This window comes from Chelonia mydas, chromosome 12, assembly GCF_015237465.2.
Source record: "Chelonia mydas isolate rCheMyd1 chromosome 12, rCheMyd1.pri.v2, whole genome shotgun sequence".
NCBI lineage: Eukaryota > Metazoa > Chordata > Testudines > Cheloniidae > Chelonia > Chelonia mydas.
Genome location: NC_051252.2, coordinates 41,754,833 through 41,772,847, shown reverse-complemented (window position 1 = coordinate 41,772,847; position 18,015 = coordinate 41,754,833). Strand labels below are relative to the sequence as shown.

Genomic DNA, 18,015 nt, shown 5'->3' with positions numbered 1-18,015 from the left:
GAAATTTGGTGGATACAAATTTACCACCAAGTAGCGTGAATATATCCTGGAAAGAGCTGGTGGCAGGTTTATTTCCCATCCTCTACCATAGTCTCCAGAAGTGTGTGTGAGAAGAAAGTAGAAAACAGGAGGCTAAGGTGAAATGGAGCCTATCAGTCATGAGAAAACTTGGGAAATACTTTCCTAGGGTTAAGCAGGAAGACAGGTGGTGTTCAGCACAGACAGCATAAGTGCCAGACACAGACTGGCAGAGAGCTTATGAATAGCACAATGAATGATCTGTAGCAGGAGCCATGGGCAACAGCTAGCCATTAGTCTGAGGCTTAGTAATGTACTCCTCAAGTACATTACTCACCAATCCATCAGGCAACATGCTACGGAACTGAGAGATTCCAGCACTTTTAAATCTGTAACACAATGGCTGCCAGCCTGCACTACATGCCCTAGGTTACAAGGGCATGGAGGAAGACAATTCATTTAGTGTCATAGCCAGTATTTCTTCTTCTCCTTCTTCTGTGTGTACTTAAGAAATGGGCCTATTATTATCTTCAGATTAATAGCCGAAAGAATGCTCTGGTGTCTCTATGAACATTAACTATTGAGAAAGGCTTTCAAAGAATGCCTGACCAGTGCAGTTTTCATTAACTGGAGTGAGAATGAAAACATTCATGAGAACAGAGGTAATTCCTTCATTTAAAAAAATATTACATACAACAGAGCTATTTTAAAAAAACACTAAGGTTGCAAAGTCAAGCACACAAAAAGTTTGCAAATGCCAGCATTAAGGTTGCCCATGTGACCTTAATTTGGTCCCCTGGTGCATATGCATTATGATACAGTCTTTAATTACATGATCATATTTTTCCACAGGACACCTGTCTATGAGTGTACAGGATCAATAATGCTCAGAGAATGGGTAACTATTTTTTTTTTTTTTAATTCTCATCATTCAATGTGTGGCTCCAGCCTTCTTTATTACACACCAAACCCTGCACTGAATACATAGTTATTAATTTCCTCATGTGATTTTCTGTGGTGCTGTGATGGGGCGCGCTCACCTCTTAGATTCATAGATATTTAGGTCAGAAGGGACCATTATGATCATCTAGTCTGACCTCCTGCACAACGCAGGCCACAGAATTTCACCCACCACTCCTGCAAAAAACCTCACACCTATATCTGTGCTATTGAAGTCCTCAAATCGTAGTTTAAAGACTTCAAGGAGCAGAGAATCCTCCAGCAAGTGACCCGTGCCCCATGCTACAGAGGAAGGCAAAAAACCTCCAGGGCCTCTTCCAATCTGCCCTGGAGGAAAATTCCTTCCCGACCCCAAATATGGCAATCAGCTAAACCCTGAGCATATGGGCAAGATTCATCAGCCAGATACTACAGAAAATTCTTTCCTGGGTAACTCGGATCCCACCCCATCTAATATCCCATCACAGGCCATTGGGCCTATTTACCGTGAATATTTAATTACCAAAACCAGGTTATCCCATCATACCATCTCCTCCATAAACTTATCGAGTTTAATCTTAAAGCCAGATAGATCTTTTGCCCCCACTGCTTCCCTTGGAAGGCTGTTCCAGAACTTCACTCCTCTGATGGTTAGAAACCTTCGTCTAATTTCTAGTCTAAATTTCCTGGTGGCCAGTTTATATCCATTTGTTCTTGTGTCCACATTGGTACTGAGCTTAAATAATTCCTCTCCCTCTCCAGTATTTATCCCTCTGATATATTTATAGAGAACAATCATATCTCCCCTCAACCTTCTTTTAGTTAGGCTAAACAAGCCAAGCTCCTTGAGTCTCCTTTCATAAGACAAGTTTTCCATTCCTCGGATCATCCTAGTAGCCCTTCTCTGTACCTGTTCCAGTTTGAATTCATCCTTCTTAAACATGGGAGACCAGAACTGCACACGGTATTCCAGGTGAGGTCTCACCAGTGCCTTGTATAACGGTACTAAAACCTCCTTATCCCTACTGGAAATACCCCTCCTGATGCATCCCAAGACCACATTAGCTTTTTTCACGGCCCTATCACATTGGCGGCTCATAGTCATCCTATGATGAACCAATACTCCAAGGTCCTTTTCCTCCTCCATTACTTCTAATTGATGCGTCCCTAGCTTATAACTAAAATTCTTGTTATTAATCCCTAAATGCATGACCTTGCACTTCTCACTATTAAATTTCATCCTATTACTATTACTCCTGTTTACAAGGTCATCCAGATCCTCCTGTAGGATATCCCTGTCCTTCTCTAAATTGGCAATACCTCCCAGCTTTGTATCATCCGCAAACTTTATTAGCACACTCCCACTTTTTGTGCCGAGGTCAGTAATAAAAAGATTAAATAAGATTGGTCCCAAAACCGATCCTTGAGGAACTCCACTGGTAACCTCCCTCCAGTCTGACAGTTCACCTTTCAGTAGGACCCGTTCTAGTCTCCCCTTTAACCAATTCCTTATCCACCTTTCAATTTTTCTATTGATCCCCATCTTATCCAATTTAACTAATAATTCCCCATGTGGCACGGTATCAAATGCCTTACTGAAATCTAGGTAAATTAGATCCACTGTGTTTCCTTTGTCTAAAAAATCTGTTACTTTCTCAAAGAAGGAGATTAGGAGATTAGGCACGATCTACCTTTTGTAAAACCATGTTGTATTTTGTCCCATTTACCATTGACTTCCATGTCCTTAACTACCTTCTCCTTCAAAATTTTTTCCAAGACCTTGCATACTACAGATGTCAAACTAACAGGCCTATAATTACCCGGATAACTTTTTTCCCCTTTTTTAAAAATAGGAACTATGTTAGCAATTCTCCAATCATATGGTACAACCCTTGAGTTTACAGATTCATTAAAAATTCTTGCTAATGGGCTTGCAATTTCATGTGCCAATTCCTTTAATATTCTTGGATGAAGATTATCTTGGCCCCCCGATTTAGTACCATTAAGCTGTTTGAGTTTCGCTTCTACCTCCAATATGGTAATGTCTACCTCCATATCCTCATTCCCATTTGTCATGCTACCATTATCCTTAAGATCCTCTTTAGTCTTATTAAAGACTGAGGCAACGTATTTGTTTAGATATTGGGCCATGCCTAGATTATCCTTGACCGCCACTCCATCCTCAGTGTTTAGCGGTCCCACTTCTTCTTTCTTTATTTTCTTCTTATTTATATGGCTATAGAACCTTTTACTTTTGGTTTTAATTCCCTTTGCAAGGTCCAACTCTACATGGATTTTGGCCTTTCTCCCTTTATCCCTACATGTTCTGACCTCAATAAGGTAGCTTTCCTTGCTGATCCCTCCCAACTTCCACTACTTGTAGGCTTTCTGCTTTTTCTTAATGACCTCTCTAAGATGCTTGCTCATCCAGCTTGGTCTACAACTCCTGACTATGAATTTTCCCCCCTTTCTTCGGGTGCAGGCTTCTGATAGTTTCTGCAAATTTGACTTGAAGGAATTCCAGGCCTCCTCCGCCTTTAGATCCACAAGTTCTTCAGTCCAATCCACTTCCCTAACTAATTTCCTTAATTTTTTTTAAATTTGCTCTTTTGAAATCAAAAACCCTAGTCACAGATCTATTTTTGTTTATCCTTCCATTTAGTTTGAACTGAATTAGCTCATGATCGCTCGAACCAAGGTTGTCCCCTACAACCATTTCTTCTATGAGGTCCTCACTACTCACCAAAACCAAATCTAAAATGGCATCCCCTCTAGTCGGTTCAGCAACTACTTGCTGAAGCAATCCCTCAGCTATCACATCTAGGAAAATCTGAGCCCTATTATTATTACTAGCACTTGTCCTCCAGTCTATATCTGGGAAGTTAAAGTCTTCCATGATCACACAGTTTGCATTAGTATTTACTTTATTAAAAACATTAAAAAGGGCTCTATCCATATCCAGATTAGATCCCGGCGGTCTATAGCACACCCCAAGCACTATCCCAGGGGACACTCTAATAGTTTTCTTCCCCAATGTAATTTTTGCCCAGACGGACTCAGTCTTATCCATTTCATCGCTTCTTATTTCTTTACATTCTACCTCCTCATTGATATACAATGCTACTCCACCACCTTTACCTTTATTTCGGTCTTTCCTAAACAGCATACACCCTTCAATACCTGTAGTCCAGTCATGACTACTATTCCACCATGTTTTTGTTATCCCTAGAATATCTGGTTTCCTGCACTTCCTCCATTTTGTTATCTAGGCTCCTCGCATTGGTGTACAAACATCTTAATTTTTGCTGTTTGGTCTCACTCACATTCTGTACCCTATTAGGCACAGTCATTCTACAGCCAGTATGACCTATTAGACTGGTATCTACACTGCCCTTCCTCCTACCCATGGCTGTATCCTCTCTTACTTCATTTTCTTTCCTCTCAATGCTAAAATCCGGCGTGGAGATTACCTGGACATCTCCCAACTATCTCCCCCAAATTCCTAGTTTAAAGCTCTCTTAATCAGTTGTGCCAGCCTCCATCCTAGAAGTCTATTTCCTTCCCTACTCAGATGAAGTCCATCCCGAGAGAACTGTCCTCTGTCCATGAATGCCTCCCAGTGGCCATATATCCCAAAGCCCTCCTTATAGCACCACTGCCTAAGCTATCGGTTGATAGTCATAATCTTGTTGCACCTTTGTTGCCCTTCTCTAGGAACAGGCAGAATCCCACTAAAGATAACCTGAGCCTCGATTTCCTTAAGCGTCTTCCCCAGCCTAGCATAGTCTCCCTTAATACTTTCCAGCGAGAATCTAGCCGTATCATTTGTTCCCACATGAAGGATAATTAGGGGATTCTTTCCTGCTCCCTTTAGAATCCTTTTCAACCTCAGGTCTACATCCCGTATCTTAGCACCTGGAAGACAGCACACCCTCCTATTCTCTGGATCAGCTCTGGTTACAGGCCTATCTAGTCTTCTCAGTAAAGAGTCCCCAATCACATAGACCTACCTTTTCCTGGTGACAGTACTATTCTCCAGTCTATCCCCTGTTCCCTCTGGCTGCAAGTTCTTTCCATTCCTGTTCTCCCTTGTAATCCTCTTTAATCCACCCTGTATCCTCCTGGGGCTCATATTTGGTGTAGTCTCCATTAACTCTTCCCCTTTTCCTATAGGACTAGCTGCTCTTCTCTTCTTCCTTGCCCTTCCACCTTCAGTGACTACCTGCTGAGCCCTTCTTCATTTTCCAACTCTGCAAACCTATTCGTGAGCTCTATTTCTCCTTCACTAGCCCGTCTTTTCCTCTGCCTCGTTCTTTTAGTCACATGCTTCTGCTGACCACTTTCCTCACCCAGTCTCCCCTCAGAATTCCCCAGTCCTGCTTCCATCTGCAAGTCTGAGCTTTTCCCTTCAGACACCTCATGTCTTTGCTCCATAACCTCTTGTGGGTGCCCCCCTTCGTTGGCTGTTGCCTGTCAGTGGCTCAGCCCTCTGGCCAAGTCACACACAGTCACACAGAATCATAGAATATCAGGGTTGGAAGAGACCTCAGGAGGTCATCTAGTCCAACCCCCTGCTCAAAGCAGGACCAACACCAACTAAATTATCCCAGCCAGGGCTTTGTCAAGCCGGGTCTTAAAAACCTCTAAGGAAGGAGATTCCACCCCGTCCCTAGGTAACCCATTCCAGTGCTTCACCACCCTCCTAGTGAAATAATTTTTCCTAATATCCAACCTAGACCTCCCCCACTGCAACTTGAGACCACTGTTTCTTGTTCTGTCATCTGCCACCACTGAGAACAGCCGAGCTCCATCCTCCTTGGAACCCCACCTCCAGTAATTGAAAGCAGCTATCAAATCCCCCCTCACTCTTCTCTTCTGCAGACTAAACATCCCCAGTTCCCTCAGCCTCTCCTCGTAAGTCATGTGCCCCAGCCCCCTAATAATTTTCGTTGCCCTCCGCTGGACTCTCTTCAATTTGTCCACATCCTTTCTGTAGTGGGGGGAGGGGGGGGGGAACAAAACTGGACATAATACTCCAGGTGAGGCCTCACCGGTGCCGAATAGAGGGGAATAATCACTTCCCTCGATCTGCTGGCAATGCTCATACTAATACAGCCCAATATGCCATTCCCCTTCTTGGCAACAGGGGCACACTGCTGACTCATATCCAGCTTCTCGTCCACTGTAACCCCTAGGTCCTTTTCTGCAGAACTGCTGCTTAGCCAGTCGATCCCCAGCCTGTAGCGGTGCATGGGATTCTTCCTTCCCAAGTGCAGAACTCTGCACTTGTCCTTGTTGAATCTTATCAGATTTCTTTTGGCCCAATCCTCCAATTTGTCTAAGTCACTCTGGACCCTATCCCAACCCTCCATCGTATCTACCTCTCCCCCCAGCTCAGTGTCACATACATGAAAGAACCCCTTCTGGGGTAACACAGTCCAACAAATGGTTGGCGCTCTCTCTGTCTGTAGGTCTGTTTAAATTCTAGCCCTTTCCTTGTGCTTTTAGTGCTGAGTCTTATCACCTTCTCGGGGCTTAGGTCACTTCCCCAGTAGCAAGTAGGGGGACTCGAGCCCGCCCACTACTCTGGGTCCCAGCCTAGGGACCCTGCAAATAGCAGCCATGGGCTGCTTTCTTTCATAGCTGCTGCTACTGCATTGCCTGGACTTAGGGTGACCAGATGTCCCAATTTTATAGGGACAGTCCCAATATTTGGGGCTGTCTTATATAGGTACCTATTACCCCCCACCTGTCCCTATTTTTCACAGTTGCCATCTGGTCACTCTACCTGGGCTGCTTCCCACCCTGTCCCATCACCTGCTTGGCTACTCTGTCTGTTCTCTGTTTGAGCAGGGCCTCTCCCAGGCCTCCTTGCCTGAAGAGTTGCTCCATCCCTGTCCTGACTCCTCAGGGTCTTTGCCCAGGCCTCTTTGCATGGAGAGCTTGTAACAGTCTCTGCCCCCTTTTTAATTTCTTAAGTCTCTGTGCCTGGAGAGCTTCCCAGACCTGTCCCTGCTTGAGCAGGGTTTCTCCTCCATTACCCGTGGCATTTTACAGCCTTCCACTCCTTCCTCACCCTTCTGGTCACAGCCAGCAACTGATCAGCTCAGGCCCTGCAGCTCCTTTTAACTGAGTCTGCTGTGCTCTAATTGGCTGCTTCCCTGAAGCCTTTCTAGGCAGCACTGGAGGACCCACTTTCACTGCTCCTTGTTTGGGGCAGAGTATGATAGGACCATGAGGTCTCCAGCAGGGAGCCTCAAAGACCCCAGTACAACTAGGGTTATAACCCAGCTGGTATTTGACTAGCCTTATCAGTTTTTTTATGGATTTGCTAGTTGCCAGGAAAATAATTTAATCTGCTGGGGTTTTTTACATGGCTCTAAAGATTTGCATCATCATCACAATACACAGGGATAGTGAATGGTAAAAATTTCTGTGTCCAGCTAAAAATGCTGCAGTGTTCCAACTTCCCAGTTTAAGCGATGACAGATCAAAACTGTTGAAAATACAGCAGCTGTCTGCCCACCATTGTGTGTGCATGTGAGAGAGGGTTTGAGGCATGCGAGAGTGAGGAGACACCTGAGGCGTATTAAATAATCAAAGATCAGGGCGATGGTGCGAGTGATCCTACTACACTCCCGAAAAAAAAAAATACTCGCATCAGAAACTGCACATTCAATGGCAACTGACTAAACAAAACACTACAAAGATTGGCTGGCAAACGTGTTGATAAGGTTTGTTAGCAACAAGAAGAAAGTCAAGGGAAGTGTGGGCCCCTTACTGAATGAGGGAGGCAACCTAGTGACAGAGGATGTGGAAAAAGCTAATGTACTCAATGCTTTTTTTGCCTCTGTCTTCACGAACAAGGTCAGCTCCCAGACTGCTGCACTGGGCAGCACAGCATGGGGAGGAGGTGACCAGCCCTCTGTGAGAAAGAAGTGGTTCGGGACCATTTAGAAAAGCTGGACGAGCACAAGTCCATGGGGCCGGATGCGCTGCATCCGAGAGTGCTAAACGAGTTGGCAGATGTGATTGCAGAGCCATTGGCCATTATCTTTGAAAACTCATGGCGATCGGGGGAAGTCCCGGACGACTGGAAAAAGGCTAATGTAGTACCCATCTTTAAAAAAGGGAAGAAGGAGGATCCGGGGAACTACAGGCCAGTCAGCCTCACCTCAGTCCCTGGAAAAATCATGGAGCAGGTCCTCAAGGAATCAATTCTGAAGCACTTAGAGGAGAAGAAAGTGATCAGGAACAGTCAGCATGGATTCACCAAGGGCAAGGATTCACCAAGGGCAAGTCATGCCTGACTAATCTAATTGCCTTCTATGACGAGATAACTGGCTCTGTGGATGAGGGGAAAGCAGTGGACGTGTTGTTCCTTGACTTTAGCAAAGCTTTTGACACAGTCTCCCACAGTATTCTTGCCAGCAAGTTAAAGAAGTATGGGCTGGATGAATGGACTATAAGGTGGATAGAAAGCTGGCTAGATTGTCGGGCTCAACGGATAGTGATCAATGGCTCCATGTCTAGCTGGCAGCCGGTATCAAGTGGAGTGCCCCAAGGGTTGGTCCTTGGGCCGGTTTTCTTCAATATCTTCATAAATGATCTGGTGGATGGTGTGGATTGCACCCTCAGCAAGTTTGCAGATGACACTAAACTGGGAGGAGAGGTAGATAGGCTGGAGGGTAGGGATGGGATACAGAGGGCCCTAGACAAATTAGAGAATTGGGCCAAAAGAAATCTGATGAGGTTCAACAAGGACAAGTGCAGAGTCCTGCACTTAGGACGGAAGAATCCCATGCACCGCTACAGACTAGGGACCGCATGGCTCGGCAGCAGTTCTGCAGAAAAGGACCTAGGGGTTACAGTGGACGAGAAGCTGGATATGAGTCAACAGTGTGCCCTTGTTGCCAAGAAGGCCAATGGCATTTTGGGATGTATATGTAGGGGCATTGCCAGCAGATCGAGGGACGTGATCGTTCCCCTCTATTCGACATTGGTGAGGCCTCATAGAATCATAGAATATCAGGGTTGGAAGGGACCCCAGAAGGTCATCTAGTCCAACCCCCTGCTCGAAGCAGGACCAAGTCCCAGTTAAATCATCCCAGCCAGGGCTTTGTCAAGCCTGACCTTAAAAACCTCTAAGGAAGGAGATTCTACCACCTCCCTAGGTAACGCATTCCAGTGTTTCACCACCCTCTTAGTGAAAAAGTTTTTCCTAATATCCAATCTAAACCTCCCCCATTGCAACTCATCTGGAGTACTGTGTCCAGTTTTGGGCCCCACACTACAAGAAGGATGTGGAAAAATTGGAAAGAGTCCAGCGGAGGGCAACAAAAATGATTAGGGGACTGGAACACATGACTTATGAGGAGAGGCTGAGGGAACTGGGATTGTTTAGTTTGTGGAAGAGAAGAATGAGGGGGGATTTGATAGATGCTTTTAACTACCTGAAGGGGGGTTCCAAAGAGGATGGATCTAGACTGTTCTCAGTGGTAGCTGATGACAGAACAAGGAGTAATGGTCTCAAGTTGCACTGGGGAAGGTTTAGGTTGGATATTAGGAAAAACTTTTTCACTAGGAGGGTGGTGAAACACTGGAATGCGTTACCTAGGGAGGTGGTGGAATCTCCTTCCTTAGAAGTTTTTAAGGTCAGGCTTGACAAAGCCCTGGCTGGGATGATTTAGTTGTGGATTGGTCCTGCTTTGAGCAGGGGGTTGGACTAGATGACCTCCTGAGGTCCCTTCCAACCCTGATATTCTATGATTCTATAATACAAACGTCCGTTTATCATCAATTATATGATCAATCTTATCTATATGTGTTATCTCTCTAGATACTATAAGTGGCTGTTGAAAGTGGGGAGTTGCAGAGTTACCTTGTGTTTGGGGTTGCGGTGGGCTTGCCTTGTCGGGCTTGCCTTGTTGGGAGTGCTGGGTTTTTTGCATTTCAAAGGTGGTAACCCTAAGTACAACCCATCACAAGTGCTCACTGCTATAATATCTGAGTGTTTCACAAACATTAATGAATCAATTTATCTTCACAACACCCCTGTGAGGGAAAAGGGGTATAATTATTCCCATTTTACAGATGGGGAATAGAGGCAGAGAGAAATTAAGACCAAAATTGTCATAAACTTCCACTAATTATAGGTGTTCAATTTGAGACATTTGTGCCTAATATTTCACTTTATAGCACTTTTTATGTTCAAAGCACAGCGCCCATTGACTTCAGTTGCAGTGTGAGTGCTCAGCACTTTTGCATATCAGATTTCAGGTGTTTCAAGTTGGGCAGTCTAGAAAATGAGGAACACACAATTAGAGAGCAACTGTGAAAAATGTGATTTAAGTGACTTGCCCAGAATCATACAGGTACCATATGGCAGAGGCTGACATTCAACTGCCTGAACCATGAGACCCTCCTGCAGTCTCTTCCCTCATTCACTCCGCACCTTACAAGTTCTGCAACAAACAAGGCAGAATCCTACAGACATCAGCGTCATTAACTGCACTACCCTGATTCTTTCCCAGATCACTGTCTATCCTGTGCACTGACTGGAGCAGGGATCCTGTGGAAAAAATAGTACATGATGGTGTAATTAAAGACTATTGTGATTCATACACACAACGGGGACAAAGTAAAGTTGCACAAACATCGTAGTTTAAAAAAAAAAAAAGCAAATGAAAACCCAGAAATTCCAACACATGAAAGCATATTGGCCCCATAAGGGTCATCAACAAGACTGGAAAATGGAGGTTACTTGTACCTGGAGTTCTTCTTCAAGTGCCCTCTGCATATTCCCACCCTTGGGATGCACCAGCCTGGTGCAGCTAGGACAGTGGAACCTTCTAGAGCAGTGCCTTTTAGAGGCATCTCACCCCTTCCCTCTTGTGCCCAGTGCTCGTGCCAGTCAGGGGCATGGCCACAGAAGGGGCATTGGCATCATGGCTGCCTCAGTTTCTTCAAAATGCTAACAGGAAATACCGAGTTATGATACAATTAGGATTCTGCAGAAGCATGGAAGGCAGGCGGGGAGTGTGAATGTGCAGAGTGTATCTCAGAGAACTCCAGTTACAAGCAAGTAACCTTCATTTCTTCAAGTGCCCTCTGCATCCTCCCATTCTTGGGACGTTTGGTGAGCAGTACCTCAATACGGAAGTGAGACAAAGAGGCCTTGCAAATGTCAATAATGGGAACGTGCTTGAAAACTGCTGGAGATGCAGCCATTCCCCGATACTCTGAGCACTAACGGGACCGGGAGGGGAAAGCAAAGCTGCCCTATAGCACTCCCTTATACAACGTCTGACCCATCTAGACAATGATTGCGCTGAAATGGTCCTACCCTTTGAATAGGCGGTATAAGAGATAAACTACTTAAAGTCCTGAGTTCTATCCAGGTAACATGACTGCATTCTTTTTGCATTTAAATAATGTAATCTAGCATCTCCCTTACTTATATGAAATTTGGAAAAAATACAGGTAAATTTATATATTGATTTACATGGAAATCGGAAACAATTTTTGGAATGAATTTAGGATATAGCCTAAGGACCACCTTGTCCCGATGGAAAATAGAATAGGGGGGAATCTGCCATGAGTGCATGCAGATCACTAATTTGTATAGCAGAAGTGATTGCTCCCTATTTTAATTTTCTTTAAAATCAGCTTTTATAATAGCAATTTCATAATAGCTCAAAAGGCCTCATTTGAGTCCGTACTAAATTCAAATTCCAAGGGGACAAGGTCTCTGGTGAATGGATAAAGGTTCAGCAGACCCTTCAAAAATCTCTTCACTATGTCGTGTGAGAAAATGGGTTTGTCCCTAATACGTGTATGTATGATGAAATAGCCGCTAAGTGTCCTCTAACAGGTGATAACGATAGACCCTCTGTTTCTAAATGTAACAGATATTCTAAGACCATCTGAATGGGGGCTGAAACTGGATCTACATTTCTATTTTCTGCCCATATCATGAATCTTTTCCATTTGAAGTCATCACACTTTCTAGCAGAGCGTTTCCTAGCATTAATAAAATTCACTGAACCTCAGTGGATCATGAGCGCTCTATTCCCATCCACATCCTTTCACCCAAGCTGTTAGAGGTAACAATTTGAGGTCTGGGTGGAGCACTTTCCCCTGTGGCTGTGAAAATAGATCCATCAATAATAGCAGAGTCCTGTAATTGTCTTGGGATAAGTGGAGTAGGTCGGCGTACCATTGTTGTCTCAGCCATGCTAGAGTGATTACAGTCATCCTGGCAGAATCTTGCTTTTCTTTGTTTAGAACTTTGGGAATTAAAAGGAATGGGAGAAATGCATACATGAGATCCATTCCCCAGTTTAGGAGAAATGTGTCTGTCAAAGATAGCCTGTCCACTCCTGTTTGTAAGCAGAAAAGAGGGCATTTTGCATTGAGTGTGCTGGCAAACAGGCCTGCAGTTAATAATCACCAATGTTTGAAGATATCCTGAATTAATGAATTCTTTGGGGACCATCTGTGCATTTGTGACAATTCTCTGCTGAGGCAATCTGCTAACTTGTGTTCTTTTACAATATGTAAGGCAATCAGGTAAATGTTGTACTATATGCACCAATCCCATAGCTCTATCGCTTTGTTGAATAGGTGGGTCAAATAAGTCCTTCCTTGTTTGTTCACGTAATAAACTGCAGCCACGTTGTCTGTGGCAAGCTGGATAACTGTATTGTGTATCTGCAGGAGAAACATTTTGTGGGCCAGATGGATTGCCCATAGCTCCAATACATTTGTGTGTAACAATGTTTCCTTAGCTCTTGTCCCTTAACGCCCCTACTCTACTTGCGCTACATTGATGACATCTTCATCATCTGGACCCATGGAAAAGAAGCCCTTGAGGAATTCTACCATGATTTCAACAATTTCCATCCCACCATCAACCTCAGCCTAGACCAATCCACACAAGCGGTCCATTTCCTGGACGCTACTGTGCTAATAAGCGATTAGGGAGGGATAGCTCAATGAGGGGAGAGATAGCTCATTGGCCTGCTAAACCCAGGGTTGTGAGTTCAATCCTTGAGGGGGTCATTTAGGGATCTGGGGAAAAAATTGGGGATTGGTCCTGCTTTGAGCGGGGAGTTGGACTAGATGACCTCCTAAGGTCCCTTCCAAACCGCATATTCTATAATTCTATGATGGTCACATAAACACCACCCTATACGGAAACCTACTGACCGCTATACTTACCTACATGCCTCCAGCTCCCATCCAGGACACACCACACGATCCATTGTCTACAGCCAAGCTCTAAGATACAACCACATTTGCTCCAATCCCTCAGACAAAGACAAACACCTACAAGATCTCTATCAAGCATTCTTAAAACTATAATACGCACCTGCTGAAGTGAAAAAACAGATTGACAGAGCCAGAAGAGTACCCAGAAGTCACCTACTACAGGACAGGCCCAACAAAGAAAATAACAGAATACCGCTAGCTGTCACCTTCAGCCCCCAACTAAAACCTCTCCAACGCATTATCAAAGATTTACAACCTATCCTGAAAAATGATCCCTCACTCTCACAGATCTTGGGAGACAGACCAGTCCTCGCTTACAGACAGCCCCCAACCTGAAGCAAATACTCTCAAGCAACCACACACCACCCAGGAACCTATCCTTGCAACAAAGCCCGATGCCAACTCTGTCCACATATTTATTAAAGTGACACCATCATAGGACCTAATCACATTAGCCATGCCATCAGGGGCTCGTTCACCTGCACATCTACCAAGGTGATCTATGCCATCATGTGCCAGCAATGCCCCTCTGCCACGTACATTGGCCAAACCAGACAGTCTCTACGCAAAAGAATAAATGGACACAAATCTGAAATCAGGAATCATAACATTCAAAAACCGGTAGGAGAACACTTCAACCTCTCTGGCCACTCAGTAAAAGATTTAAGGGTGGCAATTTTGCAACAGAAAAGCTTCAAAAACAGACTCCAACGAGAAACTGCTGAGCTTGAATTAATATGCAAACTAAATACCATTAACTTGGGTTTGAATAGAGACTGGGAGTGGCTGGGTCATTATACATACTGAATCTATTTCCCTAAGTTAAGTATTCTCACACCTTCTTGTCAACTGTCTAAACGGGCTATCTTGATTATCTCTACAAAAGTTTTTTTCTCCTGCTGATAATAGCTCATCTTAACTAATTAGCCTCTTACAGTTTGTATGGCAACTTCCACCTTCTCTGTATATATATAATATATATATGTATATATCTATCTTCTTACTATATGTTCCAGTCTATGCATCCGACGAAGTGGGCTGTAGCCCACGAAAGCTTGTGCTCTAATAAATTTGTTAGTCTCTAAGGTGCCACAAGTACTCCTGTTCTTTTTGCGGATACAGACTAACACGGCTGCTACTCTGAAACCTGGGATTCTTTGAGGCTCCAAAGATCCTTTACTACCTGAGTGTAAAGATGTGCCTACCTTGGATGCACCCGTGGTTACTATTAACTGTGGCTGACATGGGCTGAATACTTCCTTGGACACAGTCTGCAGATGTAGCTACTGTGCTGGAGAACGAAGAGTCTTGAGCGATTCTATAACCCTCTTCAGCCTCCTGACAATGCTGGGGTCGGAATTCTTCAGGACCAAGGCTAAAGAGGCCTCATTCTGAGTGTGGCATAGGTGCTACAAATGTCATCGATGCCACTCGTCTCAGTGGCTTCAGAAAAAGCTCTGCCATGTGAACTGGGTGTCATCAATAAAGGTATGGAATCTGTTATTTTAGGACCCCTCTCCTCCAGCAGAAAGGCCCTTCCTTTGACAGAGTCGAAGGGCTCCCCTATGAAGGGAATGAGAAGTGATTTTTGTTTGTTTTTGATGAGACCCAGGGTTCCAAATAGAGAATAAGTGTTCTGAATGGCTGCCTCTAATTCTTCTTTGCATTGGTCCTTTAGCAACCAATCATCTAAATACGGGAATACAGAAGAAACTCGCTTTCTCACTACTGGAGCTAAACACTGTAAATACTCTGGGTGACGTGGAGAGACTGAAAGGTAGGACTGCACTGAAAGTGGTGTAAATGAAGGGCAAAGCATAAGCACGTTTGGTGGGATGATCTAATGGGAATGTGGAAATATGCCTCTGAGTTCAAGAGCAGCAGACCAATCTAGAGCAGAATAATTAGATCCCAGGAAAGTATCCTGAATGGAAACTTCCTGATATATTTGTTTAGATCCCAGAGACCTAAGATCAGTCTGAGGTCTCCCTTCTTTTTGGGAATTAGAAAGGAATGGGAGTGGAATCTTTTGTTTCTGGAAGCCAAGGGAACTTGTTTTATAGCAACCATGCTCAGAAGAGCTTGTACTTCTATTCATAACACACTCTTGTGGGAGGGGTCCCTGAAGAGGGAGGGAGGGATTTGTACAGAGGGAGTGATCTGAATGGGACAGTATAACCTTCTTTTACTATATCTAAAACCCATTAAGTCCAAGATGATAGTTGTCCAAGCATTGTAAAATTTGGACAGAGGGCTCCCAAATTGATTTACTAAAATTGGTTTGAAGCTGTCAACTAACAGGTCAGACCTGAGGGTTGGCATGTGGCAAAGCAGATGCGGCTGAGGGATTCTTTGTGCTCATATGAGGTTTGAAGGGTTTCTTCCTGTCATGCATCTGAGAATGTTTGTGGCTGATGGTGCTGCTGATGGTACAGTTGCCTCTTCTGATAAGAAGTGGATGAAGAAGTTGGTACGTGCTGTCTGTGATATCTGAACACTGGAGTAGAAGTTCTTCTGTAAAGTGGCATGAGTTCTTGAGACCTAGCTGTAACAGAGTGTCCTTCAGCTTACCAATGTATCATCAGTCTTAACACTAAATAAGCCATCTCTGTCGAAGGGTAAATCTTCTGTTTTGGGCCTGGTATCCGGTGGGAGAGGAGAGGAATATAGCCAAGCATGTCTACATAGAGTTATTGCTGTTGCCAATGATCTAGAGACAGCATCAGACATGGCAAATGATGCCCTAAGGGCATGTCTGGCTATATTTTGGCCTTCATTAATAATGGATGATGTTAACTTCCTTTAGTCCTCTGGTAGATGCTTGTGCAAAGAGCCATCTTCTCCCACAATTCAAACTGACATCTGGCCATCCCCGCTTGGTAGTTAGCTATATGCATATGTAAGCATGCAGAAGAAAATAAGAACATAAGAATGGCCATACTGGGTCAGACCAATGGTCCATCCAGCCCAGTATCCTGTCTTTCAACAGTGGCTGGAGCCAGATGCTTCAGAGGGAGAGAACAGAACAGAGCAAGTGATCCATCCTCTGTCATCCAGTCCCATCTTCTAGCAGTCAAAGATTTAGGGACACCCAGAGCATGGGGCTACATGCCTGATCATCTTAGCTAATACATTCTCTCACAAATGAGAGCAGTGTACCTATTGCAGATAAGAACATAAGAACAGCCATACTGAGTCAGACCAAAGGTCCATCTAGCCCTGTATCCTGTCTGCCGACAGTGGCCAGTGCCAGGTGCCCCAGAGGGAATGAACAGAACAGGTAATCATCAAGTGATCAATCCTCTGTCACCCATTCCCAGCTTCTGGCAGTAACAGGCTAGGGACACCATCCCTGCCCATCCTGGCTAATAGCCACTGATGGATCTATCCCCCATGAGCTTATCTAATTCCTTTTTGAACCCAGTTACACTTTTAGCTGTCATAACATCCTCTGGCAACGAGTTCCACAGGTTGACCATACACTGAGTGAAGAACTTGTGTTTGTTTTAAACCTGCTGCCTATTAATTTCATTGGGTAACCCCTGGTTCTTGAGTTTTGGGAAATAACACTTCCTTATTCACTTTCTCCACACTGTTCATGACTTTATAGACCTCTATCATGGTCTCCCCCACCCTTAGTTGTCTCTTTTCTAAGCTGAACAGTCTCGGTCTTTTTAATCTCTCCTCATATGGAAGTTGCTCCACACTCCTAATCATTTTTGTTGCCCTTCTCTACACCTTTTCTAATTCTAATCAATCTTTTTTGAGAGAGGGTGACCAGAGCTGCATGCAATATTCAATGTGTGGGTGTACCATGGATTTATATAGTGGCATTATGATATCTTCTATCTTATCTATCCCTTTCCTAATGGTTCCTAACATTGTTAGCCTTTTTGACTGCCACTCCGCATTGAGCAGATGTTTTCATGTTCCCTCCAAGGAAGATCTATCAAAATGACCAGCTTGATTTCGCAATGGGAATTGTGAAGGTCTGTTTCAATCGCAGTGCTAGTGTCTATGTGGTTATGACTCCTCTTAACTTGCCTCTGGAGATCCTTTCCTTTCCTTACCTGTGATCAGATTCAGTGATCACCCCCCATCAACCCAGTCACCACTAGTCACAATCTATGGTCACTCAGTCACTTGGGGAATCCTTTCAGCACAGTGTCATCTTGTCTCACTGTAAATCAGTGGCCTGGAATCTGAATCTTTCACCTCCACCAGCTACTCCTTTCCCAATGTCAATTGTAAGTGGCCATCATCTGTGATGGGCTGGACTCTTTTAGGATTCACAACGCTAGGCTTCCCAGTAGTGCTTCAAGCAGTTGAGTTGCAAGAAACAGCTATGCAGACACCTTCCTGCATGGTTCATTCAGAGCAGACACGTGGTACCTGCAAGCAAGGCAGAACCTACCTCTGCTTTTGACTTTTCCTGGCTGTGATTTGCCTCCATCAGATGGAACTTGAACTGATGAATAAGCTGCTCTTTAGATGCCAGCTGAACCCTCAGTTCTTCTTGCTCCATTGTTTGCTGTGGTGGAGTGACACTGAAACAAATTAAAATACCAGTGAAAAAGGACTCCCGGCAGAGGAAAGATGGAAATCAGAGACATGTCCTTGTGACGTGAGTCTTAGCAGCCAGAGAGAACGTGCACAGGTGGCCCAGGTTAAACAATAAGACATCCTCTCTAGAAGCTACTGCTAATTTACAGGATTCAACTGACAAAATACAAAGTCTCAGGCCACCTTTCCTTCCTGCAGCTGAACAGTCTAAACTCTAGCAAA

At 44.3% G+C, this 18,015-nt stretch overlaps 1 protein-coding gene across 1 annotated transcript in view; it reads right to left on the bottom strand.

Annotated features, from left to right (window-relative positions):
- The window catches only part of PMFBP1 (polyamine modulated factor 1 binding protein 1), a 356,891-nt gene that overhangs the window by 156,324 nt on the left and 182,552 nt on the right, over positions 1–18,015 (bottom strand). Inside the window, exon 5 of the mRNA XM_043526068.1 lies at positions 17,645–17,777. Coding sequence (XP_043382003.1) covers positions 17,645–17,777 — 133 coding nt within the window. The remainder of the gene's footprint in view (positions 1–17,644; positions 17,778–18,015) is intronic.